This window comes from Aspergillus ibericus (genome assembly GCF_003184845.1).
Source record: "Aspergillus ibericus CBS 121593 unplaced genomic scaffold BO80scaffold_29, whole genome shotgun sequence".
NCBI classification, from domain to species: Eukaryota; Fungi; Ascomycota; class Eurotiomycetes; order Eurotiales; family Aspergillaceae; genus Aspergillus; species Aspergillus ibericus.
In genome coordinates this window covers 284,592-310,439 of record NW_020292127.1, presented here as the reverse complement: position 1 = coordinate 310,439, position 25,848 = coordinate 284,592, and the positions used below count along the sequence as shown (strand labels likewise).

The following is a 25,848-nucleotide window of genomic DNA, read 5'->3' as shown; positions in this document are numbered from 1 at the left end:
ATGAGGAAAAGCAATCTGATGGTTCGCTTCGACGGTCCGCTTGATGGCTCGCTTGAGTGGTTTCATGGTCGGGACGGAAACTGCTCTATACTAGAGCCCAGAACTGCCAACTAAATCGACCCAACAGTTCCGCAATTGGCAAGGACGGGAATCATGGTGGGAAGTCGCGAGGGTTACGTCATTAAATTACTATTACCGAGACGAGGTTGCTAATAACCATGTAGGGAAGAAGAGGGAGAAATTGAGAGAGAGAGAGAGAGAGAGAAAAGAAAGAACGAAGAAAGAGGCAGGTCATGATTGTGTCGTCTCCAAGGTAGGAATGCAGGAAAAACAGGCATGGTATATACTCAGACACTGAACGAGGGGGTATCGAAGAAGCTTGTCTCCCAGGCACATATATCATCATGGAACAAAACATCACTTGGCGGGCATTCCCATCAGCTCTCCCAGCTCGTCGCTGGTCAGCGTACTTCGGCGGCGGTCCCGGTGTCCTTTGCTGGATCCCTTGAGTGCCCGCCCTCGTTTCCTGCTTTCGCCCTCCTTGCGAGCTTGTTCCGCAGCCCGGGCCTCGCTCTCAACGGCCGCTAGTTTTTGCGGTACGCTCAAGCGAGCTTGACTGGTTGATCCCTGCACGGCCGTGGCCAGACGAGAATCTTTCGGCTGAGGACGGGAAAGGACTTTGGATTCCGGCTTTCTTCTGGATGACCTACGGGTCACTGCTTCAGATTGGTGTGCTTTTACCTGTAGCGTCTCGTCATCAACACTAGGGACGGACGGCGAGTCTTGTAGGCCAGTGGTAAACGAGACCTTCCGGGGCGAGCGTCCAGTCATGATATTGTCACTCCGCTCCTTCAAAGCCTGACTGGCTCTCTTGCTCCTGGTTTCCCTGGTTGACCGTGGGGCCTTCTTCGGAGTAGGAGACCGACGGTTACTCTCGGTTGTACTCTTTTCGGCCGCCTTTTCCTCTTCTTCTTCGGCTTGTTGGTCCTCGAAAATGGGCGACTGTATGGTTGGTTCCCGCTCTCCGTCTTTTGATAGAGCCTTGGCAATATCCAAGCGCAGGTCAAGATCCATGCCTCTTCGCAGCTCTTCTGCCTGTACTGAGTGGCCTCCGTCTGCCATGCGCTTATGCCACCCATCCATCATCGTGACGGCTTGGCTCCACCGGCCTTCCATTTTCTCCCATCCCTCGCGAAGTCGCTTTATTTCCTCATCCCGCATTTCTACCTCCTCCAAGGGTACGAATGACGGGTTGGTGAGCAGGGTCCGAAGATGTTCGAGAACATGGTCCATCTGCGTGGATAGCTCGTCGCATGAGGTCGGAAGTGCCGTAACCGAACCTTGCACGGATCGACTGGGCCCGACACTCGCCACTCCAGTCGAATATTTGTCGTCCTCTTCGGCTTGTGACAATCCCTGGAGGTCTTTTAAAGTTTCGACGGTGTTCCGCGCCAGTGAGATCAGGGTGTCGTTCTCGTCACTAAGCGTCTGGCACAATTCGGTCAAAAAGTCGTTTGTCTCTTGTTTCAAACTGTATCCTGGGTCATTGATCCCCTCACCACCCGCCGTGAGTCTCGATCGGGATGTTTGGCTGGCCGCTGGGTTAATATTGATGGTGGTCATTGACAATCCTTCCCGCTTTCCACGCTGGCGTTCCGCTAGGTGCGATTTGAGCTTTTGCATCTCCAGGTCGCGCTTGCGAATGTCATTGGCGCATTGAGCCCGGACTTGTTGGATGGTGGTCTTCATGCGCTGCACTTGTTCCTTCAATCCTCGGATGGTCGCGTCGGCGCTGGCAACGTTCGATTTCAAGGCTCGTTCTTGCGCCTCTGCGAGAGCCAGCGAGCGGCTCAATTCGGATGCCTTGGTCTTTACCTTTTCCTATACCTGATTATTAGCCTTTGCTCCGTGGCAAGCCATCCAATTGGAGCTATCGTACCAGCTCTGCTGTCTTCTGCGAATCTTCCACACGTAGGGTCCGAATTGTGGTTGCTAAGTTCTCTCGGTGTTCGGCTTCGCGCTGCGTCGCTGTCAGCCAATGCGTCCTCCGTTATAGAAAAACCTAGCCCGTACGTCTCTGCGCAGCACCAGATCATTGACCAAATTGATGATTCGCCCCATTGTGGCCGCCGAGCCCCCGTCCTCATCTTCAGGGTTGGCGAACTCAATGGGACGGCCGCCTTTCAGCAGCCCCCTGGCCAGCAAGACATTGTTGATGTAGGTAGATGCTGCCTCCAGATTCTGTGGCTCCATGGCTTGCCTGCAAGCTCCGCTGGCACCGACGTCTCTGGATTGTGAGACGCTGTCGTTCAATTGTTGAGGGGGTTTCGAATGTCGGGCGAACTGTTATTTTTCGACGGTCGGCGGGATTCCCAAAGGGGAAGAACATAAACAGCCGGGGTTCTCGGGTGAACCGCCACGCCCCACTGCCTTATGTCAGCCCGCCTCACCTCAACTCGTCCATTATCTATCACTTTTTTCTTATCGCACGCGTCTCTCGCGCGTCCCTCTTTGCCTCTGCCCGGCTTCATTCTCGTAATTGACACCATTTGCCCATCATGTCGCGGGTGATCCGTGGCGAAGGTGACTCCTTGCAGCAGCGGGGCCAGCTGCTCTTCAGACAGGGCAACTTTCAAGACGCTCTCTCCGCATTTACTGAAGTACGTCGCCCGGTCCACCGCGTCCGATAAGGAAACGCTACTAAGACATTGGCCCGCAGGCACTCCATTGTAAAGGCGCTGATGTGATGAGCATCTTGGACAACCGAGTCGCAACGTACATCAAACTCAAGCAGTATGACCGTGCTCTCCAGGATTCTCGTCAAATGATCAAGAGGGACGAAAAAGATTTAGATGGACGGGTAGATTGCCATGGTTAATTGGATTTACCGTAGGCTAATTGATGTCAGGGCGTTCTGCGATACGGACAGACATTGCTACTGACTGGAGATTTCAAAAGGGCTCAGAAGGCTTATGGGTGGGGTTTGAAGAAATTGCCCATGGAGAATCCCCGTCGTAAGGTTAGTTAATGTCTTCGTGAAACTCACACTGGAGTGAATTCCCTTAGAAGGCGCTAACTGGTTTAGACTGTTCTTCAAATGTTCTGCAAAGTGAGAGACAAAGCATCAGTGAAGCGACTCGATCCCTTTGCCGTATTGCCTCTAGAATTGGCCATGATGGTGTTGCGGCACTTCAATTTCCGACAGCTTGCGTGAGTTCCTCAGCAGATGCAGTCGTGGAAACACAGTCTTACGGTGAATGTGTAGGATCCTTCTACGAGTCTCCAAAGGATGGCAGCGAATGCTCTCACAACCAGATCTCTGGATGCAGCTTGATTTCACCGAAGCCCGACGCAAGGTCCAATGGCGCTCATTCCGGGCCTTTGTCCAACGATCGCGTGCCATGCTCACCCATGCCGTCATGACCAATATCTCAAACCCTTTCCAAGACAAGATTCTCGAAGCTTTGGGAAGATGCCCGAAATTGGAACACCTTGAGATACGAGATCCTGTCAATCAACCTGCCGGGCTTTACGACCTGTTCAGGGCCTCGACACAGCTGAAGTCTCTGGTTATTGGGAAACAGACACCCGTGGCTCAGGAACACATTGCAAAGTTTCTGACAGGTCTACCTCAGCTTGAACGAATCGAGATATACAATGCGCAGCCGTCACCTGAGTCCAGAGTGAATTGGCCTTCTCATCTTCCGAATTTGCGCAGTATTGTCCTCTTCACTGAGGCGTCTATTCCGCCGCCGGGTCGCGTAGCGGCGCTATATATTCCTCCAGCTACGGTACGTGACTATTGTGATTCTGCTTCATATAGGTCTCTTGGTTGTATTGACTAGTGCTGCCCAGGAAGGAATGCCCTGTTCGATGCCCAGCCTTGAGGAGATACGGCTGGACTCGTATCCCAGAGTCTGGGCACCGTACTACCTCTCATTCGACCCTGTTCAATTCCCCCGACTACGAAGACTCGATCTGAAGGGGGTATACATTGGCCTGTTTAGCTTACCTTCCAGCCTCGAACACCTCAGTATCCACGCAGGCGCCGCTCCAACTGGGAATGAATTTCCCTTTCCTGAAGATCAACCCCTCCACCTCCCCAATCTCCATACACTCATGTTTCGTGATCTACTTTGGGTTTCATATCATACCCTTCATACTATCCTGGTCGACGCTAAAGCCCCCTTGCGCACTCTCATGCTCGACCGTTGCCCAGCGCTCACACCCGATAAACTGAAGCTTGTCTTGAATGAGAATTCAGTCAACCTGACTGAACTCGGCGTCCCTCAGCTTCCAAGCCTCAACGATATGACCGTGCAACCCTTGGTGGAGGGCATGTCAACCCTAACCGCCTTGGACGTCTCTGGCACTGATGTCACAGGACGTCTACTCAAAATGCTTGCAGATGCACGTTCATCTGACAGCGACCTCCCCCGAATCGAGCACCTTTACGTCCGAAATTGCGAGAACGTCCCCCTCGAGGCGATTACCTACGCTCGATCCCACGGGCTCAAGGTCTTCCGATGATTTTATTCTCTTTTTAAACACCGCCCAAAGCGTGCTGGCATGCGTGGCGGGTCTAGTACTTTTACCTTTTGTGTCCCAGAGAATGACAATTCACTGGACCTCTTTTTTATCAATATATTCTTCCTATGACAACATATTCGGGTCTGGATGGCAGTCGTCATGCATGCATCCATTGCATAATTATTATACCCTCAAATTGGCCATGATGTCTAGACTCCATGTCACCCTTCACACACCGTGACGGAAGCAAAGGCAGAGATTTTCTCGTCATGACCATGGCTCATTTGATAACTTTTACGCAAAATGCATTATCCCGATTGAGGTGTGCTCGTCGTCATAGGATGAGTTCATTCGAACGATTCTCTTTGCATAATCGGTCATTCAACCCTTTTATAATCTAGAAAATACCTCCAAGGCACGCTGCAAAGCTTCGGCGGGGACTCGATTCAACGTTGTATTTTATCATGGCTCTGATGACGGCCTATCAGAAGGATCTCTCAATAATCCCCTTTGGGATCTACTAAATCTCAATGACATGTTCACATAATTCCAGATCAATCTATTCACTAGGTGTTTCCTATATTTATAAATATAGATCTAGTCATCAACCTTCCGAACATCATGATGCAACTATCTAGATCCTCGCAAAGTTACTCCCTACATCACACCAACCCCCCCCCCCCACAACCCCACAACCCACTAAACATCCCACCACCCCTCCAAATACGTCCTCAGATCAATCGTATCCGGCCGTTTCAAATGCGGCGTGAGATCCGCATCCGGGAGCGTCTCCCGCGTCGTCCAGCCATTCCCAAAATACGCAAACCGATTCCCACTCGGATTGACATACGTATAATCCCAATCCTCCCATCTCGGATCCCGTCGCAGATAATTCAACGAGGCCGCACTCCCCGGAAACAAGCCATGGACTTTCCCCCCCGGTCGACCACCATTATACCACGACCGACAGTTCTTCTTGCCCGGCGTGGAGTCGTCATTCGCGGTCCAGACCGTGCGCGGGTAGAATTTATCACAATATTCGACGAAGTCGTCGGCGGCTTGTGGGGAGGGGGCCATGGCTTTGATGCCCTGGCTGCGGAGTTTGCGGAGGAGTTTGGAGATGTAGGTGATTTGGTTTTCGAGACTGTTGGGGACGCTGCCGCCGTGGCCGGTGGAGTGGGGGCCGCCGATCCAGAGGAGGTTGGGGAAGTTGGGGGTGGCGACGCCGAGGTAGTTGTAGGGGAAGCCGTAGAGGCCGGTGTGTTTCCAGGCGGATTTGAGGTCGATGCCGTTGGCGATGATGGAGAAGGGCGGGGCGTGGTCGACGTTGGCGCCGGTGGAGCAGATGATGATGTCGACGGGGCGTTCGATGCCGTCGGTGGTGATGATGCCGGTGGGGGTGAAGCGTTGGATGGGCGTTTGGATGTAGTTCACGTTGGGTTTGGTCAGGGCTTCGAGGTAGCCTGGGCCTGGGGTGGCGCGGCGACAGTTGGGGGGGAAGTCGGGGATGAGTTTGTCGGCGAGGTCGGCGTCGTCGCCGACGCGGGATTTCATTAGTTCGGTCCATTTCTCGCGGAGACTGTTGTTCTCGGGCGAGTCTTTGAAAATGGCGCCGAAGCGGGAGAAGTATCCGGCTTCGACGCTCTTGCGGTATGCGAGGTAGGCGTCGGGGTCGCGGAAGGACTCGAGTTGGTCGGGGGAGAAGAGGTTTGGTTCGAGTCGACGCACGCCAGAGGTGCCGAAGGAGTCGGCGATCCAGGTCTTGTTTCGTGCGTAATGATCTACGTATTGGGCAATGGGTTGGATCGAGGGCAGGACTTGTAATCCGGACGCCCCGTTGCCGATGAGCGCAATGCGCTTGCCGTTCAGGTCGACATCGTGATTCCAGTTGGAGGAATGGAAAAGGGCACCGGAGAACTGATCTATCCCAGGGTAGTCGGGCAGCTGCCAGGCGTTGAAGTGGCCGATGGCATTGATGACCATGTCAAGGTCTTCCTCGTATCGCTTTTGTTTGTTAGCCACCGTGTTATATGATCATAGAGATCATATGGTCATACTCGTTTGGACTCCCCGAGATCCTGCAGAGTCACACGCCATTTACCCAATTCAGGCAGCCACACGGCCTGCTCGACTTGCTGTTGGAGTCGGAGGTATTTGTGAACGTCGTATTTGCGCGCCAGCCTTTGCCAATACTCGCGAATCTCATGTCCTTGGGCGAACTCTTCAGTCCATTGTGTGTTCGGCGAGAAACCGGACTGGTAGACATGCGCGGGGATATCACATCGTACTCCGGGGTAGGTATTTTCGAACCTGTTCATTAGCACCAGCGATCGCAAGTATGACTGTGTTTGGCCTACCAGGTGCCGCCCTGTACTCCATGTTAGAAAGTAACAGCGATCGTGCTCTAGCAACTACATACCACACCGGCGTTCTTCTCATAGATCCGCAGGTCCAGACCTGGCACTTTTGCAGGAAACAAGATCCCCGCTGTAATCCCCGCCAGACCAGCTCCAATCACACCGACTTTGATTGGACGGACTTGATCAATTGGGTGTTCTTCGATTTCGAAAGCTGGACGAGCTTCCTCCTTTGTTCTGTCGGCTAAGACCGTCTCATTGACCAGCGACTTAAGAGACACCGTGGGGTGGTGCTCATGATCATTTAACGAAACAAGGTCGCTTTGTATGATTTGGGGTCCTTTCACTGCTGCCATGGTTGAATCACTTTGCTCTATGAGAAATTTCGCATTGCAGGAGTCCGTGGGCCAGCAGGTCTCCTTTTAAGACGGCTCTGATAGAGGGGCATGCGAGATTAACGTGGAACATGCACTTGGCGAAGTATAACCCCTCTTCCGACCGCATGCACGCCATCCGCACCATATCTGACCTCACGAGTGGTCCTGAGAGCCGACCAAGGAAGTCGAAGGGGGTACCGGGATCACACCATTGCGGCCGGCAATGATGCGACTAGACAGGGGGGGCTTATCGCTTGTCAAGCAACGCCAATTTCTGCAAGATGCCAAAACCGAGGCTTTTGCGATACGGGTCAATCCATGGATTGCAGCCGATTATTTGCCGGGCTGCCACTCGCAGATCCGCCATCGATTCTCGCCCGAAACAACAAACCCCCGGTCGGTCGGATCAACGCGATGCCGAGTCCGGGGAAGACAACCAGGCAGACCATCATCAAGCCTTGCTGGTGATCGACATAGTCGCAATCTACTTCGCACCTCGGCGGGTGCGTCTCTTCTTGTTGGTTGCAGTATTGTCTCCGGTGCCATCGGTGTCATCCTTTGCAGTCTGTGGTCCACGACGCCCTCGTTTTGTCCCCGTTTCTTTACCTGATGTGTGGTTGGGCGGCGCCTGAGTCTCTGAAGCACCATCTGAGATGGCATCGCCCTCTACATCGAGTGAGTCTGACTGTTCCGTGGGCACAGCTTGCTGTCGGAGTCGACTAAAAGCCTTCTCCATCCTCGTCTGGCCTCCACTTCGGACACGAGGTGCAAAGGCACCCGCCCCTAGCGGTCCACTAAAGAAGCTGGTGATGTTCGACTGAGTACCTTCCTGCTCTCGGCGATTCATGTCGCGAATGACAGGCACAAGGACTTCATCAGTACGATCTTGACTCCAGCCGATAGTTGACATCAGAAAGTTGCGTAGACCGTGCAAGTCAGGTACGCCCCATTGAAAGGGGGATGGATCCGAGTCCACCTCCGGTTCCAGATATGCGACATCAACCCGAGGGTCCGGAAAAGACGGTGGCAAGAAGATTTTCGCTGCCTGCTTTTTAAACTTCTTATAGAACGTCGCATGAGTATCATCGTGCATACTGAGTCCCGTTTGCACCTGAGTCCACCAATCACGAAATTCTTCCAGGTTTGCGAACTCAGTGAGGACCTCCAGGGCAGTCACCGGTCCGATGCCAGGGATACCTTCTGTATAGTCGCTTCCCAAAAGATGGGCAAGTCTGATGAGCTTGGCGCGGAAGAGAGAATATTCTTTTTCCAGGTCCGTAGTCAGGTAACACTCAACGAACTTGCTTTGGTTGAACATATTTTTGTACACCCGCGTGCCTCCAAACAGGAAAATGTCGCTGTCATCAGTGATGATGCCATCCACAAGGCCTAGTGATACCAATTCTGCACACTGCGCCTCGGCCTCCATAGGCGCTGTGATATATGGAAGGCCAAATAGCGTCAGCAGTTGCTGACATTCGGTTATCATGGCTTGGGACACTTCGTCTGCATCTCTTCGGTCTTTCTTTTGTTGAGAACGCAGTTGCTTTAACTCTTGCTCGTAGTCAAATGGTGTTTCAATGTGAGCCGCTGAATTCAGTGTCGCTGCGAAGCGTACATGCTCTTCGCCTTCGGCTGCAAGTTGTTGGATTAAATCCTCATCTTCGGGATCTGAAAATCCTTCCTGATCAAAGTATTCCTCCGGCAGATCCATCTGATCGGGCAATGGCGGTTCTTCCACAGGTACAGTTCTTGGCTGTAATGTGACGTCCTCAAATTCAGGCGAAGGAGATGCTTCAAAATCTGCAATATCTGCTTGAGCATCATAAGAGAGCGTCTCCCCCGTCATGGGATCTTTATGTGCTCCATCTGGAATGACATCCTCCCTAGGAATTGCCGATGCCTCGGTATCCTGAGATTCTACCACATTTGCTTTGATGGGAGTGATCTCTTCGGTGTGGCTGGCTTCGTGTGAGGCCGTGATCTCTTGGGCTTTCTCGTCCCCTCGTTCCGGCGTTGGATCCAAATCAACCACTTCCTTCGAGTGTAACGTCTCCACGGTGTCAACGTCCCGCATATCTTCATCACGGATGAACACATGATCCTGTGTAGGAGTGTCTTTGGGCAGCCTTTTCACTGAGCGATCATCGATCTCATCGGCAATAAATTCAACGCCATTAGCACCCTGGGATGGCCCCGAGAACCACGGCGGTAGCACCTGGGTATCCTTGGTTTCTTTTGCAGGCTGCTTTTCAGACGCACCAGCACTGTCGTCTTTCTTTCCTTGTTTTTCGTTGTTGGCTTTCTTCCCGAGCTTGAGTGACTCAAAGGGCAACGGACCATCGAAAGGGTTATCTATCGTTTTTGTTGGCTTTGCTACCCTCTTAGACTGCGCCAAGGCGGCTGCAAAGTCCATTTCCTCGTCATCACTCTGGTCGGCAAAGTTCGAAATTGCCTCGTCGATAGGTGGGAGTGCAGCATGATTTCGATTAAGTGAGATTTCAGGTAGATCAGTGTCATCCTTGGTGGCGGTCCCTGACTCAAGAGACATGGCTATCGCTCGCTGAAGCGCTTCATCTTCGTCACTGCCATTGAACAGATCATCGGTCTCATGGCGGTTATGCTCCCATAAGGGTTGATCACCTTCAACAAAGAGGGAATCATCATTGGCTTGTTGCAATCCAAAACTTCCTTCCCCAGAGCTTCCTCTTCTGTCTCGCATCTGGCTTCTGATTGACTCATCAAGAACGCCCTCCCGAAGGAAAGGGAGCTTAGGGAGTCGGTTCAGGCCCTCGATAGGTACATCTTCAAATCCTCCATCTTCCTCATCAGAGAGATCTTCCTTCTCAGCAAACATCTTCTGCTGGCCGTATTGATCAACGTCAATCGGCTTGTCTTCGTGACCTTCCTTGTTCCCCACCACACCAAGAACCCACCCCCCTTCGATGGTATCGTCCTTGACAAGGACATACTCTTTCCCACGTTCTCCGGCAATCCGCTGTCCTGATCTGTACAGGGTATCCTCACCATTCATGCCATTAATATTCATTAAACGTTGCGTCAAATCATTTCGCTCCTTCACTCGCTCGATCTGAAACTTCGAAAAGGCCATCCTATCAGGAAACATGTTGTCTAGTTGCTCCTTTGAATACCCCATCCGCAGACGACTTCTGAGTCTGGCCGCATTAAGAATGTTGTACCGGTCTGTTGCCGGAAGACTGACGAAGAATGGGCTGTCGAAGTCGATCTTCGAGAAATCGTAGAGGTTGATATCTTCCCCTTGATGAAACTGTCTCGCATATTCTTCCAGCTCTTCCTGGGACATAATACGTGGATCATTGGGGGCCCCCATCTCTTCCAGAGACCCTTGCATATCAGGTAGATGGTAGGCGTCCTTCTTTTTGAATGACCGCACTTGGCGCTTTTCGTTCTCGGTCATAAACGCATCATCGACGTATACAGGATTATCCGGGATCTCCTCCTCTTTCTCGTTCCTGCCCTTTCGACGATTGGCTGCCTCTTCTTCGGCGGTCCTTTGCAGCTGCACCGCCAGTAGCTTCCCAGCGGTCCGCACTGCATCTTCTCGTCGGCCCTCTCGTCTTTTCTTCCTGTTTGCTATAGTCTGACGCTTTAGCACTGGTGCGCCACCATCGAAAACGAAGACCGGCTTAATTCCGAAATAGAGGAGCTTGCAAATCCGGCGGAAGAAGCCAACAATATGAGAGTTTCGAAGTGCATTGCCTTCTTTGTCGCGTACGGCTTTCAGAAACTGATATATCCATATGGAGGCATCCACCGCCAGACGCTTCTTATTCAGAGCTTCCAACTTGATCGGTCGTGCACAAGGCTGGACGACCGTCCAGAGCCCATGGACACCCATGATGCTCTGGCAGTTCCAGATTAATAGCCTTGGTCGACAATAGTTTGCACGCGCGTCATAGACGTGTGCATTAAATGCAGTTTATTGACCATAGGTCGAGTAATCAAGTTCTGACGCAACGCGATGCAAGAACTGGGACGTCGCCACCTGTCGACGCGAGCGGCGCGATATCACGTGGGTCAGCTGTCCTACTTTAACCTTATCGGGGTGTCAGGTGACATCATTGCATGTGACTGGTACTATGCACCACGTGACTGAATGGTACGGCTCGTTGCGGCATGCAGACAGGTCCTACTGGCTTTCTTATTGTTGATAGAGTTTTGCATTTCGTCTATAATAACTGAGCGAGTGAGGTACTCGAAATGCATCTGGGTGGCGGTCGTGGCAAGCATCCGGCCATTGTTGACAGGCATCCCGGCGTTGCCTGAATGCCTAGATGCCTGTAAAACTCGGCATTCACAGCCGACCTCGTGTTCTCCTCGCTTTTCTTTGTCCAACATCGCGTTCACGTCGCCGGGCGCTCATCGCCTATTGTTCTTGGGGTGGATTTTAATCGACATCGTCTCCTGTCCTCTCCTGGTATGATCATCAATCTTCGTGGTTGAAGCCGCTTTTGTTTCCTCTTAATCGGATCGGTCACAGTCAGTGCTCACCGGCATCTTCCATTATCGGCATCTGACCAGATATGGCTCCTGTCGGTCTCCTGGCTCGTTTCAGGACCCTCATTTCGAAGGATTACGGTAAGTTCAATGGTTGTTGATCGCCCCGTCTCTGTCTGATCCTCGTTTAGATGAGCCCGCCATTTCACCGCAGACGGCTGCATTTTTCTCGGTATGCCGACCATGCTCTCACCGATTGGCCATGTGGCTTTCTAGCTCCATGGTTTACCTCCTCAACAATATCTAATCCCCGTCTAGGTTCTACTAACCCTGGTCTATGTGGTGCCCTTCTATGTGAATCCGACGACCCGGCCGTCCCCTACTCTCAGTAGAGATGCACCGTCGGTAATTCGGGCCAGAATTCGAGCTGTGACATTGTCCTGCATTATTAGCAGCTTGGCCGTTCTGTGGCTGCTCAATGCTAAAGACAATGCTTCCCTGCCAGAGGCCCTTCGCTTCCTGGGATGGTGGCCTGTTAATCTTGTGGATATTGCCCGCAGCTTGCTCCTGACCGCTATCCTGTTCGCCGGTCCACTATTTGAACGGGGTGTTGCGGAGGGAGAGTGGAGAGAGTGGGTTTGGGGCAATAGAGTCACCGCAGTGCTTCGCAGCTGGATCGGATGGAGGAACTATGTCGCAGTAAGTTTATCTACGATGGCAATGCCTAGCATTTCGATTGACTGTGAATGCAGGGTCCAATCACTGAGGAGGTTATGTTCCGCTCCGCCATCGTCCCTCTTCACCTCCTCGCCAAGGTTGATCCCGGCCGCATCGTATTCGTGGCTCCTCTCTATTTCGGAATTGCTCATGTGCACCATTTCTATGAGTTCCGCCTCACCCATCCTGATACCTCGGTCATTGCAGCGCTCCTACGATCGGTCTTCCAGTTTGGCTACACTACCATCTTCGGCTGGTATGCCACGTTTCTGTATCTCCGTACCGGCTCACTCCTGGCAGTCATCCTCGCCCACACCTTCTGCAATTGGTGCGGTCTGCCCCGGCTGTGGGGAAGAGTGGAAGCCGGTGTACCCCTGGGGCCCCCGTTGGTGAAAGGGAAAGAAAACAACGATGTGGCATCTGGTCCGCTCGGTCTTGGCTGGACCGTTGCATACTACGCACTTCTTGTGGGAGGAGCAGTGGGCTTCTTCTATGCCCTGTGGCCTTTGACCGATTCGTATAACGCATTGGCCAGCTTTTCGGGTCCGTCCAAATAACCATGACAAGCATCGAGCGCACGCATGATCGACCTCGTTTATCTCTCATATTCAGTTTATATGACCTTGTCTGGTGACTGTCTGCTGCTGACACCAAGCGTGATTGTGAATATTTAATGATGTGCACCTTTGTGCGGTTTCTATCATGTACTGCTTTAGTTCTTATTTTGCTATTGGCGTGGAGCATTATCTCTGCTTCGGTGATGGTTCTGGTTGAACTTTATTCTGACGAGCTAGAACTATCTCCCGGAAACCATATAACATTTCGGCGATTATCTACAGTCACACCTCGGATGACAGGGACATTAGACATTCAGACTCCGTCGTAGCGCTTGTTCACATAAAACATCGATTTCTTGACAACTCCGCGCCAATGCTAGTTGAGTGCTGTTATACGTTCAAGTCTAAGTCTTTCTGATCGCGGTTCTCGCTTCGATTGATCGTCTGGTCCTTGTAAGAGCTGATCAATACGCCTGTGAGATCACCTTCTGAGGTGTTGCGGAATGGCTCCTTGGCGGTGGTAGTATGCCGGAAGCTATATATTCCTTTGACAGAGACCAGTTGAGGTCTTTACTTCATGGATTACTTTTGACCAGGCGAATTTACAACAGGCACAAAAATTCAAAGCCAGTCAAAATGTTTTAAAGATGCTATATTGAGATTTACGACCCATAAAGGTCAATTGTTCATACTCTGGAATTGTCCAGTCACCACCGCCGGATTATGAATGGCGGCGGGAGATCTCCGCTATCTCCGACCGCCCGATTCCTCCGCGGTCTCGGGATTACTCTTTTCAACACCCTATAAACTGACCCTGCCCAAGGAGGCCCCTCCGTTCTGTCCAAGTCGATGTTCTAGATATTGGCATAGCTGGATATCTGTGGCCATGATCGGACGACCAAGGATAATGCGTGCAGCATCGGTGCACTGCCTGTCGCCAATCTCCCGGGCCAGCAGCACCGGTGCATCATCAACGACTCGCTTTTTCTCATCCACCTCCCTTCGCTCACACCCTGCGCGCATTCCTCTGGACATCCCTCCTCCGTTTCCTGTCACCAAAACATGCCCGGAGCCCAGCTGCTCATGTCCCGCGACCCCGTCGATGCCCGCGCCGATCGACTATGATCAACCGCTCAACGGAACGATGGCGGCCTACGCGCAGCAGCTTCTCGTCTGCACCGGCCAACGAGACTGGACCAGTCGCATCGAGGAGGATGGTCAGGGTCAGAACTGGGGCGAGCTGGTTCGAGGGTTGAAGCGCCTCCTAGGTCGTGGGGGGAAATATGCCGACGTAAGTGATCCTTCGTTGACTTGACTGCTACCAACAAAGTCGCTGACATTGACTTCGCTGCTCCAGCCGTTCAACAATATCCTCGTTACCACCTCCTCATTTCCCTCATCTCCATCGACATCCACAGCTACCTCTCAAACCGCCTCCGCCTTCCTCTTCCCCAGCTTCAAATACTTCCCCTCGATCCCCGTGACCCTCTCCGAACCCAATGACGTCAAGACCGACGTCTCAACCTTCGTCCGCGCATATCTCCTCCCCAGCAAATCCCAACACGGTGGAAAAACCCGCGAAGCTGGCCTAGCATCTGAGTTCCCAGACGCGATCGACCTCCAACATTCCCCCGTCGTGTTAATCTGCGGCCACGGTGGTCGCGACATGCGGTGCGGCGTGATGGCCCCGGTTCTGGAGAAGGAATTCCAGCGCGTCTTGCAGACTAAGGGCTTTACCTCAGTAGACAGCGATCACAATGTCGTCGACAGTCCGGAACATGCTTATATCGGACTCATCAGCCACGTGGGCGGACACAAGTACGCTGGCAATGTGATTGTGTATATCCCCCCGGACATGAAGGAAGCTGGCTCTTCCGCGGTGCATCCGTTGGCGGGCAAGGGCATTTGGTATGGACGGATAGAGCCGAAACATGTACAGGGGGTGGTGGAGGAGACTATTCTGGGTGGTAGGGTCATTGCGGATCATTTTCGGGGTGGGATTGATCGTGATGGTGGGATATTGAGGTTGTAGACGGCTTATACTTAGAATAGATTGTATAGTATTGTATAGAATCTCTTGGACGCCAACACGGGGTTTCTCGCGGATGTGCTTTCATACTCTCCGTAGGCAAGGGATTCTGATCGCATCCGGATATACATCTGGACAGTTTTCATGCATGATGCGTAGGTCAACTGAGAATCAATGCTGGCAGGTGCTTGTTTCAAGCCACCACCGAAGAGACCCCTTTCCTTCCACTCAACTTCCTAGCCCTGCTCCAGGAGTCAAGAATTAATGCGGAAGTTTCCATACACCTACCGAGATGAGCCACTTCTCGTCTCACCGGGACATACGACAGCCATATCACCTGGGCTGTTTCTCTGACAATGACTTCTCCCACTGATTTCTGATACAATCATACAACTACTCCCAGCGCTCTTTCACCCAACATAATCCCACTTCCAGCATCTCTATGTCCTTCTTCTCGCACCCTGCATGCCTCAACGTGATAGTAACCGCCATTTACAACATACCAACATATCAACACACTCATAAATCGATCAAGACACTTAAAGTGCAAATTTAGACTCTACAGCCACGACAAGACCTACGTCGACATTGTTCTCCGGTCTAGACGTCTCCGCCATGACTAGCAAATAAAGAAAGTATGTGATGCGAAACGACAAGGACTTTGCTCAAAATGCCAAGCCAGAAACCAGTGTCTTGCGCGGCACAGGGAGGTGATGATGCTTGATATGAGTAGATGAGTTGTACGTTGGCATGAGAGTATACACAATGTTGAGACATGCTTATTTCTACCTTCTACGCCCGAGGCTAAGAAGGGATATATTCCTTTTGGCCTACGTGGATCTTGACACACAAATACAATATATACTGCTATTGTCTGAAACCTAAGACCTAGTTATAAAGTAAGACATTATTAATCTAAGGATAGATTACGTACCAAAAACGCCAACCCCGGATTCTCAGAATCTCCACATTCGGCTTCCCGACGGTTCCCCGTCCCCGCAGCCGCAGCCGGGATGCCGAGATAGGTATATAGCTAGATAAGTAAGTGGAAACTCTTCTTGTCTTCACAAACGCTGTTCAGTAGTTCTCTAAAGGGACATACTTCTACCTGATTATACCTCGGATCATTACACGTTCTGGTGGCTGATAAAGACTTCGAAAACAACCATCTGATTCCAAGCCGAGAGGTCGTCGAACACTACGATACCTAAAAGAGCTCTTTCATTCCATTAGCAAGACCAGCCTGGAAAAGCAAAACAGTTGGACCAAGAGAACCCGAGCCATGCAACTCAACCCCCCTTTTACCTGCAGGCGCCGCCACATTACAAAAATCCCGATGAAGGTCCTCCAAAATAGGATACATCCCCGGATCGCCCCAATTTCAAAGCACGATAAAACTGTTTATGCCCCTCTCTCAGACTTCCTTCATCAAGAATATCCATTCCGTCAACGAACTCTCACATATAGGTCAAAATCGCCAACCAGTACGTCTCGCGAGCAGTTCCGTAATCGCGACACAGCAAAACACTTCTAAAGCCCCGCATGCATATCTGATAGTGTACTCCGTAAGGTCACTCCGCACTTCCAAGGCGCCCGCTGCCCACACCCGCCGAGAAAGCTTCGTAAAATGGATCCTCACATGATTCCAAGCCAGACAGACCACGGGACTGTAAATATATCCATGATATGCTTGGAGATGATCCTCATTGACTTCTTGACATACTGGACTTCCATTGAGTTTTGATAATAGTGCTTCTGAGTAAACAGACTCGCCTTTCTATCATGTCATCGAGTTGGAGTATACGTGAGTTTTGTTTGTATTTACTAGTCCACAGACACAAATGACGTAGGAAGAGTTGATTTGATGTGAAGTGATGTCTTGGAAGGATGCAAACCAGATCAATTGCTAATCACACACATGGAGTATACTATACAACGACACCACAAAACGTTTACTCAATCTTCCCCTTATTCACCACAAAGCCCTCCAGCGCCGAAATGGCAGCCCACAAGCGATTCTCCGCCTCAGGGAACACCAACGACCGATGACTATAAAACACCTCATCGCTGACCTCCTCGGGGTGTCTAGGCAGACAATGCATGAACCGCCAACCCTCCTTGGCACCACCCCGTTTGGCCAACTCCGGCGTAATCTGGAACCCAGCGAAATCCCTCAACCGCTTCGCCGTCTCCTCCTCCTGTCCCATCGACACCCACGTATCCGTCACCAACACATCAGCCCCCTTAACCGCCTCCTCGGGCACATTCGTCTGGAACAACTTGCCCGGCCGTTCCACCCCCTCCCCAGCCGTCTCAATAATCTCCAACATATCCTTCGGAATCTCATACCCTTTGGGCGTGGCCACCGCCACATCAACCCCCATCTTCGCAGCACTGATAGCCATATCAAACAGCACATTATTCGCATCACCCACCCAAGCAATCTTCAACCCTTCCAACCCCAACCCCTGCCCCTTCTGTCCGCCCTTCCCCCCAGTGAAATGCTCAAACACGGTCTGAAAATCCGCCACGGCCTGCAACGGATGAAACGAATCACAGAGGGCATTAATGACCGGCACGGTGGAATGTTTCGCCAAATCCGCAACGTCGGCATGTTTGCCCACCCGAGCCACAATACACTCCACCATGGAAGACACCACCACGGACGTATCGTACAACGATTCGTTCACGCCGAGCTGAATGTCATCTTTGCCCAGGAACATCGGGTGGCCGCCTAATTGGACCACGGCGCCTTCGGTGGAGATGCGGGTGCGGGTGCTGCGTTTGCTGAACATCATGGCGACGGTTTTGCCAGTTAGGGGTCCGCGGAGGTGTGGGGGGAGGGGGAGCCCGGATTTGAGGGCATGTTTGTGGGAGGAGGCGTTGCGGACGAGGGTTGCGAATTCCGTCGGGGTCAGGTCCGCGGTGGAGAGGAAGTGACGGGGTGCGAAGGGGGAGGTTGGGGGCGTGGTGGCGCTGCTCTGGGTGGTGTAGCGCCGGAGGGCGTGTCGGGTGGTGGTGGTGGCTGACCCGTAGCGGGCGGCGGCCATGCGGATAGGGGAGGGCATGGTTGTGGAGGAAATTAGGTTGGATGAGAGAGGTGATGGGAGAAGTATTGGGAGCTCTGGGGAATGACTCAATGTAGTTTGGGGATGCTGTCACGTGAGAGGCATTGTTGGGGTTTGGGTGGTTTGCATGGGTGGGCCGATTACGGAGGGGAATGAGTCAATGGTGGTACTAAAAGAGTAAGTTACGGTGTGGAGGGTTGGACGGGCGGTTGTGGTGTTGGGAACTTCGTGTTGCAGATATGCAGTAGAAACGCTGGTAGTGGTAGACTATAGGGTATCGTGGATTAGTTACTCTATCTATGTACAGATCTAATTAATATCGCTCGACGAGCCACTTCCGCCGCGCTTCGGCCTCCATGGCATTCAGCTTTTTGCTTTCAGCCCGTTTGACGGTGATATAATTCTCGGCCGTAGTGTGACCAAGCACATCCCGGAGAGCCTGGTCGGCGGCCAGGTGGTCGAGACTTTGTGACAGGGTTTTGGGAAGTTGTGTGGTGATGCCAAGGGCACGGCGGTCAGCGTCGCTCAGGGTTGCGGCATCATCTACTCCAATTAGTATACGTGCATCGTAGAGAGCAACACTGGGGAAGAACTTACATAAACAGTCGCGGATGGTCAGCGGTTGGTTCTCCTGAACACCCAAGGATCCTGCAGCCAAAAACGCCGCCATCGCCAGGTACATATTGGCCAGACCATCCAGTGACTTGATCTCCCAGTGTCCGGCAGAGATCTTTCGTATGGGGGTCTCACGGTTCTGAGTTCCCCAGGCAACCCACTCGCTGCCAGCCCAAAGGCCCGAGTGGACGCGTTCGTAGCTGACATCGCCCGAGAGGGTAAAGGCCATTAAGGCCGGAAAGTGCTGCAGTACACCGGCCAAGAAACTCTCTTCTTGAGTGGCTGGGTTTATCGAGACATGTGCATGTGAAGCTGAGCCTGCAGCATGAGAATATGGTCGAGGGTGAAGGGTTGCACGGAACCCGTGTTGTTCAGCCACACAGGTCACGACCTGTCGTGCCTTCAGGAGAGTATCCACTGCCGCGACGGGTGAACCTGGCGGCAAGACAAACTCAAACTGTCCGGGCGCCGATTCGGCGTGAAACTGTTCGAGATCAATGCCAACCGATGCAAGCGCCTCGACAATCTCCTCGAGCAGTGGCACCATGCGTCTGGTGTCCCGGGTCATTTGGGACCACGAGTGGTTCTTGACGCATGGAACAAACTCTTCCTCGCCGGTATCCGGGTTGGTGATGCACTTGAGCAGTATCACCTCGATTTCAAACCCGCAGAGAACTTCAATTCCGTGCTTGACCTTCAAATCAGTCGCCACATTCTGCAGGGCGGTTCGTGGACACCCTTCCAGCTGCGCGCCCTCCTCTGAACGCCACCATGTCATCACAGTGGCGCTCTTGGAGTCGATTCCAACATTACGGCGGAGACTGGAGAGGTCCGGTTCCATGTAGAACTGGCCGGTCGTAGAACCCTCTGGGCAGACAGAATCATCCTGAAGCATCAGGAAAGTCGCCAGACAGATGCCAATGCGGCGTTGCTTGCGGGCAATCTTGGCAAACTCCCGGACAGGGAACATACGCACGCGAGTAGTCGCGGTGTAGTCAATGAACTGCATCCAGATGTACTTGATATCAGGGTTCTTCTGCATGAAGCTGTCAAATGTGTCGGGTGAAGATGGTTCGGATAGAGCTTTGATGGCAGGAACCAGCCTGTCATCGTAGGAAGCCTTCTCGTTCAAGCTATACAGGCGATTGGAGTTGTTGAATAATATATCAGCAGCAGCCAGTCTCGCCTGATCGATGGTGTGGTCACCGTGGAGCACATAATCCACAAGAACCTGTCAACAGTTAACATCCGAACTCGAAACATACAAGAAATGGGACGGACCTTCTCCAACGCATCGCGGAACTGCTTGTTTGCTAACCAGAACGTCTCCGGGAAGAAATGGCCGTCGGTGCTCCACAAGAGACGGGTGGTGGGCACGATCTCCAGACTCTCCCGGATGATGGATTCTTGAGCATCGCGGCTCACCATGGGGAACACTTCTCCTAGATCCAGATAGACGTTGGGGTAGACGCAGGCGAGATAGCCAGCCTCTCGGGTGTACGGATAGGAAGAATGCAAGAGCACAAAGTCCACCTTCGGATAGCGGGCCACCAAGTCTTGTAGATAGGCCGGGTTCGATAGTATCAGGTTTATATCATTATCACCAAGCCCCGTATGTAGCTGCAGTGGTTTGTTGGGTGCGGAGGGATCACTCTCCTTGGCAGATTGAAGCTGATTGAGGGCCTGCCTGACCAGCCAATCGTTCAGCGGCTTGTCCTCCACACGGTATGAGGAACCGGACCCTTGTGATATCGTCCGAGCGAAAGACTCGAGAAGGATACTGTCATCGCTGTCATCGGCCACTTGGACGTTTAATCCGGTGCGGTAACAGATGACAGACTTGAAGCCTACCACCACGGGGTCCGCGATAGCCTCAGCCATTCTCTCCAAGAATCCCTGCCGGAACTGGCCCATATACTGTCGAAGGATGGTAGGGTCACTCGTGGACTGATCATAGCCTTCGGACAGAACGGAGGAAAGCACTTGAGCGGCCACAACTTCAATCCGCACGATCCGTCTAGTCGGAGCGGTGGTGAAACGGTCATGCCAACTAAAAGGCTCGATATCTTGGTCCGTAAGCAAATCGTCAAGGAGCAGACTATGAGTTCCTTCCAGACACCGCCGGATCAGGCCATCATAGTCACGTTCGACATATAGATCGCGAGCCGCCTTCACACGGTCCCAATCGGCCGATGGGCAATTGTAGAGGGTTGCCAGCTGCGCGGCGGCGCGCTGGAGAGGCAGGGATGACGGAGCATTGCGCAGGGCGGGGCCTTGAGCTTCCGAGGTAATCTGTTCGAAGGGGTATTTCGCGTAGTTGCAGGCCGCGGGCTGCGCGAGGAGATTATGGGCGTGGTTGTCGATAAGAGGGTGAATTTGAACGAGGCGACGAAGGGACGCGAGCGGATCCATGGTGCGCTGATTGATTGGCCCGTTCGATCGATCGATCGTTTGCGGATCACGTATCGTCGGCCAGGATTGACCGTGCACCTGCCTGGTGGCGAATGAAAAGGTTAGGCGGGAATGAGAGAAGGAGAAGGGAATAAGAGAGGAGGAAGAGGAGGAGAAACGAAGAAGGAAGAGGAGAGCGAACGTGGAGCAAGAAAGAAAACAAGTCAGGACGAAAGAAAGCAAAAAGCTGCGAGAACAAGAAGATTAAAGAGGAGGAGATGGAGCGAAGGGGCAAGTAGACGATGCTTACCCGAATAGGCAGCTCGTGAGAAGCCTCCGACCGGCAGAGATCGATTTGCCTGATTCAAGCCATCGCGCTCATCGCTAAGCTAATGATATTGAATCATGCTGGCCATGGTTCGGAGAGCTCTCCGGACCGGTATACAGGCGCAGCCGCAATGTATGTCGTGTAGATATCACAAGGGGGCAATCTCGACGACCGGGCTCGTCGACCATACGCAATGCGGTATCTTCCACGAGCTTGGGCGGAGGCCAGGTCCACTGCCAGTCGATCATCTGCAGCGTTTAGCACCTCATTTGTGAGCCAGCTTGTTTCTCCTGTATATCGTCCTCCGAGGGAAATCCCATCGCGTCGGAAAACCCGACAATTTCATCGTTCGACCCTTATAGGGTAATTGACGCGATATTTCCCCGCACCTGGTCGCTTCTTTGCCTGTTTGTAGAAATGCCCAGGCATGTGTCCGGCAGACTCGTATCAGAGCTTGTCTTCAAGGCAAGTTAGATTCTGCCACATCTCCAATAAGGCACCCTGCCAACAGAACAGGCCCCTTTCATCTCGGAGCGACGTGGGAAACCCAACGGGGCAACCAAGTCACCTACGGGGTAGAGGTCAGTCCAATACGAGCGGGTAAGCGGCCAGATGACCGGGAACACCGATGTGACCAGGCTTAGGGAGGATTCCACGATCGTGACAACAAAGAGAAGAGCTACTAAACTAATTTACCTAGTAAGCCGAGGTCAACACGAGTTCTGTGATCGGCACGCTGCAGAACTCGTGAGGTTCTCAGGCGTCCTAGAATGATGAACTAAGAGCGTTCAACAACATGAGGGAGGACCTCAAGTGTCCAGTGTCCACAGGCCCATAGTACCTTATTAATCCCTGATCCCACAGGTGGGTGCGGAAGCAACGGGCCGAGGATCGGCTTGCCGAGGCACATTGGAAAGGGTGGTCCCAGCGCAATGGCATCCAGCTATAGCGTCGCGTAGTCGACAGTTGACAGTTGACACCAAAGAAACAGATGTCAGGATGACATGAGTCAGGGGCATCTGAGAACCGCGGACTGGGACAGGCCACTTCCCCTGGCCTGGAGGGTAGTGCAGAGTGCAGCCAGAGGTGGCACGGGCACAGACCACTCATGAAGGCATGAATGGAGATCATGTGATGGCCCTTCTCAGTCATCAGAACAAACCAAACAACTGGCTGGGCCGGCTACGCTCAGGAACAGGGACAAGTTGTTGTTTACGAGTTAATTACGAGTTATCACAAAGACTACTCCAAAAGATTACTTCGAAGTGAATCAGGCCTTCACAGTTTCACCCCGCTTTACTACGGAACAAGGATCCCTTCCAACAGTCGTTTTCAAGTCATAGGTGGATACATGGATAAAGAAAGACATGGATGCTGTACATCCTTACGCCATGCAAAAGTAAACATGTTGCTAATCGGGCAATCATCGACCGATGACGCCTACAAGGTCTAAATTCGGAGCTGACGGGTGGACTCCAGAGTGCGACCACTTGCATCATCATGAACTCGGCAGGCCTAATCAGTTGGAATATATCGGAGGAACCATTTGAGGCTATTCACCATGGAGTTAGAATGCCTCCCAAGCTCTGGAATCTAGATGAGGCCTTCTGCAGCACTACGGTTTGCCATCCTGGACGATAGAGAGGGGTGTTAAGCAAACTGAAGGGAAGGCGGGGTTGGCCTACGAATCGTAACACGGATACGAGTGGCAGCCGCCCCACGGCACATGGGTGTTAGTCAGCTCCCCACAATGCCAGGGGCTTCTTCACTCTTCTCTGCTTCTTCGGAAGTTCTGTTCTCTTGCCTCTTGCCTCTTGCCTCTCCCCACTGTGGATCGGCTTTCTTCGGGGTCAACCTCCCACTTTTACCCTCGGTGCCAGCCTATTTCCCTATTGCCAATCTATGCCAGTATACCCTGGTTGAATATAGCCAAGACACAGAATACCTGTCTATAGCGTTGACCAGACCTGAATCCCTAGCCACCTGCATCTCCCATCGCAGGGTTCGAGCGGAGCCGGCAGGGCCCGGAAATCCCCGATCCTTTGGCACGATCAGCCCGGTCGATGGATGACGGGCCTGTAAGCGAAGCGATCCATGCAATTGACTTTACCTTGTAAATGCTTCTTATCGGGACAAACATGCACAAATGGAAGGAGAGGAGGAAACTACCCCGGCTAATGTCAACAGCGAGAATTCCTCCTGCGGAGGGGTAGATGCGCGAAACAGCCGGAGCGGGAGAGTCGAGGCCCCATGACCTTTGTCCCCTTTGTTCCGGGAGGGTTTCGATCGAGTAAAGGAAATACCTAAATGGGGCAGGATTGGAGTTTTGATCGAGTAACAGCGGTGAGGCAGAACAATCAGTCACTGCAGGAGAGGCCCGATGGCGGATGCCGGAGGCGCCCGACTCCGACCCATGGTTCTAAGTGGCCCAGGAGATAAGTCCGAAATTTTCTTCACTTGCCCCATGAGCGCGTTGCGTCCCGAAGAGGCAACAATGAGGGTGTACAGAACTGAGGCCCTCCGGTGAAAAAGGCACCCTATCCGCGACGGAGGGAGGTGGCTGACACTTATAGCCCCGGTTATCGATATCGCGATAACAAAGGGTCCGGTCCTGCAACCCAGTCATCCGGTCAGGTGTGAACAATGAAGGTGCCAGGCTGGCCAGCCGGTGGATCCGGCCATGGGGTGGGCCCAAGTTTTTGTTACTCGATGGGATTATTAGGTTCGATCCCCGTGGGTCTGCGGCGCCGCAAGACAATGCCTGCCCAGCTTATCGGCGCGGACATTTAAAGTCCTTATCGCAGCCTGGCTCATCGTCCTCTCGTTTCTTCGCTTCTTATCAGACATCTCATCCCTTGCCTCTCGCCGTGGTGGAGCCTTTCCTGTTCGGTCTCTGTCTTATCTCTCGTTGCCTCTTAACTTTGGCCGTCAGCTTCTTTTTGCCCACCCCCGGGTTCCTTTCCTCTGTAGCTTTGTCCTTCGTTGCATCCCCGGATCTTTTAGCGCCCAATCCTTCTGGCCTTTCATCATGGAGGCTTCTCAGATACCATCCATTGCGGTCATCGCCTCGTCACGCGCCGTTATCTCCGGCCGTTTGACGTCCGCCACCATCGTGGTCTCCCGCACCACCGGCAAGATCACCGCGGTCTTCGATGTGGTGATTCCGGCGTCTGACTTCCCTGCTGGCACCCCCTATACTGATTACTCTCCCCACGTTCTGCTCCCCGGTCTGGTGGACGCCCATGTCCACCTGAACGAGCCGGGCCGTACCGAATGGGAGGGCTTTTACACCGGTACCCAGGCCGCCGCCTTCGGTGGTGTCACCACTGTCATTGACATGCCCCTGAATGCTATCCCCCCCACCACCACAGTGGCAAACTTCAAGGAGAAACTCCGTGCTGCTCAAGGGAAGTGCTGGGTTGACGTTGGCTTCTATGGTGGCATCATTCCCGGCAATGCTGGCGATCTGAAAGCCCTGGTCCAGGAAGGTGTTCGTGGTTTCAAGGGCTTTCTCATCGATAGTGGGGTAGGTTTCTTCCCACCTTGTCGAGGCGTGTACATGCTGACAGTTGTAGGTTGACGAATTCCCCGCTGTGTCATCGGAAGACATCCGAAAGGCCATGGCTGAACTGGCTGATGAGCCCACAACCCTCATGTTCCACGCGGAAATGCTGCCACCCTCCACTGGGTCCGTGGAGAAGGACGAAGCGCTCGAAGGCCCCCCTGAGGCATATTCAACCTTCCTAGCCTCTCGTCCGTCCTCATTTGAGACATGTGCCGTGGATGAGATCATCTCGCTGTCTCACCTGGCTCCCAAGCTCCCTCTGCACATTGTCCATCTGTCCGCCATGGAGGCTATCCCTCTTTTGCGCAAGGCCCGCGCGGACGGGGTTCCTATCACCGCGGAAACCTGCTACCACTACCTATCCCTGGCTGCAGAGGAGATCCGGGATGGAGACACCCGCCACAAGTGCTGCCCACCCATCCGTTCCCAGCTGAATCAGGACTCTCTTTGGGAGGAACTGGAACGTCATGCGGAAGACGGTGTGATCAAGACGGTCGTTTCGGACCACTCCCCCTGCACTCCTGATCTTAAACTCCTGCCATCCCACGTTCCCGGCTGCACATCCAATGCAGAGGGTACTCCAGTTGACAATGAGGGCAGCTTCCTTTCCGCCTGGGGCGGTATCTCGTCCGTCGGCCTTGGCCTCCCAATCCTGTGGACGGAGCTTAGTCGTCGGAAAGCTCTGAAAACTGCCGACGAAACCATCACCCAACAGGCCCTCCAGGACGTTGTACGACTGTGCTGCACCAACACCGCTGCTCAAGTGGGCCTGGAAAACCAAAAGGGTGACCTGGTCCCCGGCCACGATGCTGATATCTGTGTCTTCGACGACACC

At 53.0% G+C, this 25,848-nt stretch overlaps 9 protein-coding genes across 9 annotated transcripts; 4 read left to right on the top strand and 5 right to left on the bottom strand.

Annotated features, from left to right (window-relative positions):
- Positions 1-189: 189 nt before the first annotated feature.
- Positions 190-2,337, bottom strand: BO80DRAFT_410638 (uncharacterized protein). The gene is made up of 3 exons (XM_025717934.1): positions 2,074-2,337; positions 1,940-2,020; positions 190-1,881 (listed from the first exon to the last, which is right to left on the bottom strand). The coding sequence occupies exons 1-3, from the start codon at positions 2,251-2,253 to the stop codon at positions 418-420; spliced, it is 1,725 nt and encodes a 574-aa protein (XP_025573691.1). The 5' UTR covers positions 2,254-2,337; the 3' UTR covers positions 190-417.
- A 172-nt stretch (positions 2,338-2,509) lies between these two features.
- On the top strand, positions 2,510-4,849 carry BO80DRAFT_466279 (Leucine Rich Repeat domain protein). The gene is made up of 6 exons (XM_025722775.1): positions 2,510-2,660; positions 2,720-2,860; positions 2,909-3,019; positions 3,086-3,210; positions 3,266-3,791; positions 3,856-4,849. The coding sequence occupies exons 1-6, from the start codon at positions 2,559-2,561 to the stop codon at positions 4,528-4,530; spliced, it is 1,680 nt and encodes a 559-aa protein (XP_025573690.1). The 5' UTR covers positions 2,510-2,558; the 3' UTR covers positions 4,531-4,849.
- Positions 4,850-5,229: 380 nt separating this feature from the next.
- On the bottom strand, positions 5,230-7,578 carry BO80DRAFT_478079 (flavin-containing monooxygenase; the record flags this gene model as incomplete). The annotated part of the gene is made up of 4 exons (XM_025723271.1): positions 6,950-7,578; positions 6,888-6,898; positions 6,588-6,840; positions 5,230-6,534 (listed from the first exon to the last, which is right to left on the bottom strand). Exons 1-4 carry the CDS (start codon positions 7,241-7,243, stop codon positions 5,230-5,232), a joined length of 1,863 nt encoding a protein of 620 aa, XP_025573689.1. The 5' UTR covers positions 7,244-7,578.
- A 170-nt stretch (positions 7,579-7,748) lies between these two features.
- Positions 7,749-11,144, bottom strand: BO80DRAFT_436237 (ssDNA endodeoxyribonuclease RAD2; the record flags this gene model as incomplete). Its single annotated transcript, XM_025720948.1, has 1 exon — positions 7,749-11,144. One exon carries the CDS (start codon positions 11,142-11,144, stop codon positions 7,749-7,751), a length of 3,396 nt encoding a protein of 1,131 aa, XP_025573688.1.
- Positions 11,145-11,461: 317 nt separating this feature from the next.
- On the top strand, positions 11,462-13,346 carry BO80DRAFT_426621 (CAAX prenyl protease RCE1). The gene is made up of 4 exons (XM_025719813.1): positions 11,462-11,884; positions 11,935-11,975; positions 12,062-12,442; positions 12,496-13,346. Exons 1-4 carry the CDS (start codon positions 11,830-11,832, stop codon positions 13,015-13,017), a joined length of 999 nt encoding a protein of 332 aa, XP_025573687.1. The 5' UTR covers positions 11,462-11,829; the 3' UTR covers positions 13,018-13,346.
- A 478-nt stretch (positions 13,347-13,824) lies between these two features.
- Positions 13,825-15,096, top strand: BO80DRAFT_426620 (sucrase/ferredoxin-like domain-containing protein). The gene is made up of 2 exons (XM_025719812.1): positions 13,825-14,308; positions 14,375-15,096. The coding sequence occupies exons 1-2, from the start codon at positions 13,925-13,927 to the stop codon at positions 15,047-15,049; spliced, it is 1,059 nt and encodes a 352-aa protein (XP_025573686.1). The 5' UTR covers positions 13,825-13,924; the 3' UTR covers positions 15,050-15,096.
- A 1,805-nt stretch (positions 15,097-16,901) lies between these two features.
- argB (ornithine carbamoyltransferase) lies at positions 16,902-18,103 on the bottom strand. The gene has a single exon (XM_025719811.1). It carries the CDS (start codon positions 18,094-18,096, stop codon positions 16,999-17,001), a length of 1,098 nt encoding a protein of 365 aa, XP_025573685.1. The 5' UTR covers positions 18,097-18,103; the 3' UTR covers positions 16,902-16,998.
- A 275-nt stretch (positions 18,104-18,378) lies between these two features.
- fluG (extracellular developmental signal biosynthesis protein FluG) lies at positions 18,379-21,448 on the bottom strand. The gene is made up of 3 exons (XM_025717933.1): positions 20,011-21,448; positions 18,712-19,960; positions 18,379-18,657 (listed from the first exon to the last, which is right to left on the bottom strand). Exons 1-3 carry the CDS (start codon positions 21,139-21,141, stop codon positions 18,428-18,430), a joined length of 2,610 nt encoding a protein of 869 aa, XP_025573684.1. The 5' UTR covers positions 21,142-21,448; the 3' UTR covers positions 18,379-18,427.
- A 2,550-nt stretch (positions 21,449-23,998) lies between these two features.
- BO80DRAFT_128533 (allantoinase alX) lies at positions 23,999-25,787 on the top strand. The gene is made up of 3 exons (XM_025713561.1): positions 23,999-24,974; positions 25,024-25,492; positions 25,614-25,787. Exons 1-3 carry the CDS (start codon positions 24,477-24,479, stop codon positions 25,697-25,699), a joined length of 1,053 nt encoding a protein of 350 aa, XP_025573683.1. The 5' UTR covers positions 23,999-24,476; the 3' UTR covers positions 25,700-25,787.
- Positions 25,788-25,848: the final 61 nt, after the last annotated feature.

Excerpts from the sequence above, each read along its gene's own strand:
- BO80DRAFT_410638 (XM_025717934.1), bottom strand. The coding sequence starts at position 2,253 with ATGGAGCCACAGAATCTGGAGGCAGCATCTACCTACATCAACAATGTC. Across the intron at positions 2,021-2,073 it reads ATCTGGTGCTGCGCAGAGAC|CGCGAAGCCGAACACCGAGA; the intron begins GTACGGGCTAGG and ends ACAGCGACGCAG. Across the intron at positions 1,882-1,939 it reads CGCAGAAGACAGCAGAGCTG|GAAAAGGTAAAGACCAAGGC; the intron begins GTACGATAGCTC and ends AATCAGGTATAG.
- BO80DRAFT_466279 (XM_025722775.1), top strand. The coding sequence starts at position 2,559 with ATGTCGCGGGTGATCCGTGGCGAAGGTGACTCCTTGCAGCAGCGGGGC. Across the intron at positions 3,020-3,085 it reads TGGAGAATCCCCGTCGTAAG|ACTGTTCTTCAAATGTTCTG; the intron begins GTTAGTTAATGT and ends TAACTGGTTTAG. Across the intron at positions 3,792-3,855 it reads TATATATTCCTCCAGCTACG|GAAGGAATGCCCTGTTCGAT; the intron begins GTACGTGACTAT and ends AGTGCTGCCCAG.
- BO80DRAFT_426621 (XM_025719813.1), top strand. The coding sequence starts at position 11,830 with ATGGCTCCTGTCGGTCTCCTGGCTCGTTTCAGGACCCTCATTTCGAAG. Across the intron at positions 11,976-12,061 it reads AGACGGCTGCATTTTTCTCG|GTTCTACTAACCCTGGTCTA; the intron begins GTATGCCGACCA and ends ATCCCCGTCTAG. Across the intron at positions 12,443-12,495 it reads GATGGAGGAACTATGTCGCA|GGTCCAATCACTGAGGAGGT; the intron begins GTAAGTTTATCT and ends CTGTGAATGCAG.
- BO80DRAFT_426620 (XM_025719812.1), top strand. The coding sequence starts at position 13,925 with ATGCGTGCAGCATCGGTGCACTGCCTGTCGCCAATCTCCCGGGCCAGC. Across the intron at positions 14,309-14,374 it reads GTGGGGGGAAATATGCCGAC|CCGTTCAACAATATCCTCGT; the intron begins GTAAGTGATCCT and ends TCGCTGCTCCAG.
- argB (XM_025719811.1), bottom strand. The coding sequence starts at position 18,096 with ATGGCCGCCGCCCGCTACGGGTCAGCCACCACCACCACCCGACACGCC.
- fluG (XM_025717933.1), bottom strand. The coding sequence starts at position 21,141 with ATGGATCCGCTCGCGTCCCTTCGTCGCCTCGTTCAAATTCACCCTCTT. Across the intron at positions 19,961-20,010 it reads TCCGCGATGCGTTGGAGAAG|GTTCTTGTGGATTATGTGCT; the intron begins GTCCGTCCCATT and ends AACTGTTGACAG. Across the intron at positions 18,658-18,711 it reads GACCATCCGCGACTGTTTAT|ATGATGCCGCAACCCTGAGC; the intron begins GTAAGTTCTTCC and ends TAATTGGAGTAG.
- BO80DRAFT_128533 (XM_025713561.1), top strand. The coding sequence starts at position 24,477 with ATGGAGGCTTCTCAGATACCATCCATTGCGGTCATCGCCTCGTCACGC. Across the intron at positions 24,975-25,023 it reads GCTTTCTCATCGATAGTGGG|GTTGACGAATTCCCCGCTGT; the intron begins GTAGGTTTCTTC and ends TGACAGTTGTAG. Across the intron at positions 25,493-25,613 it reads GGAACGTCATGCGGAAGACG|CTTCCTTTCCGCCTGGGGCG; the intron begins GTGTGATCAAGA and ends CAATGAGGGCAG.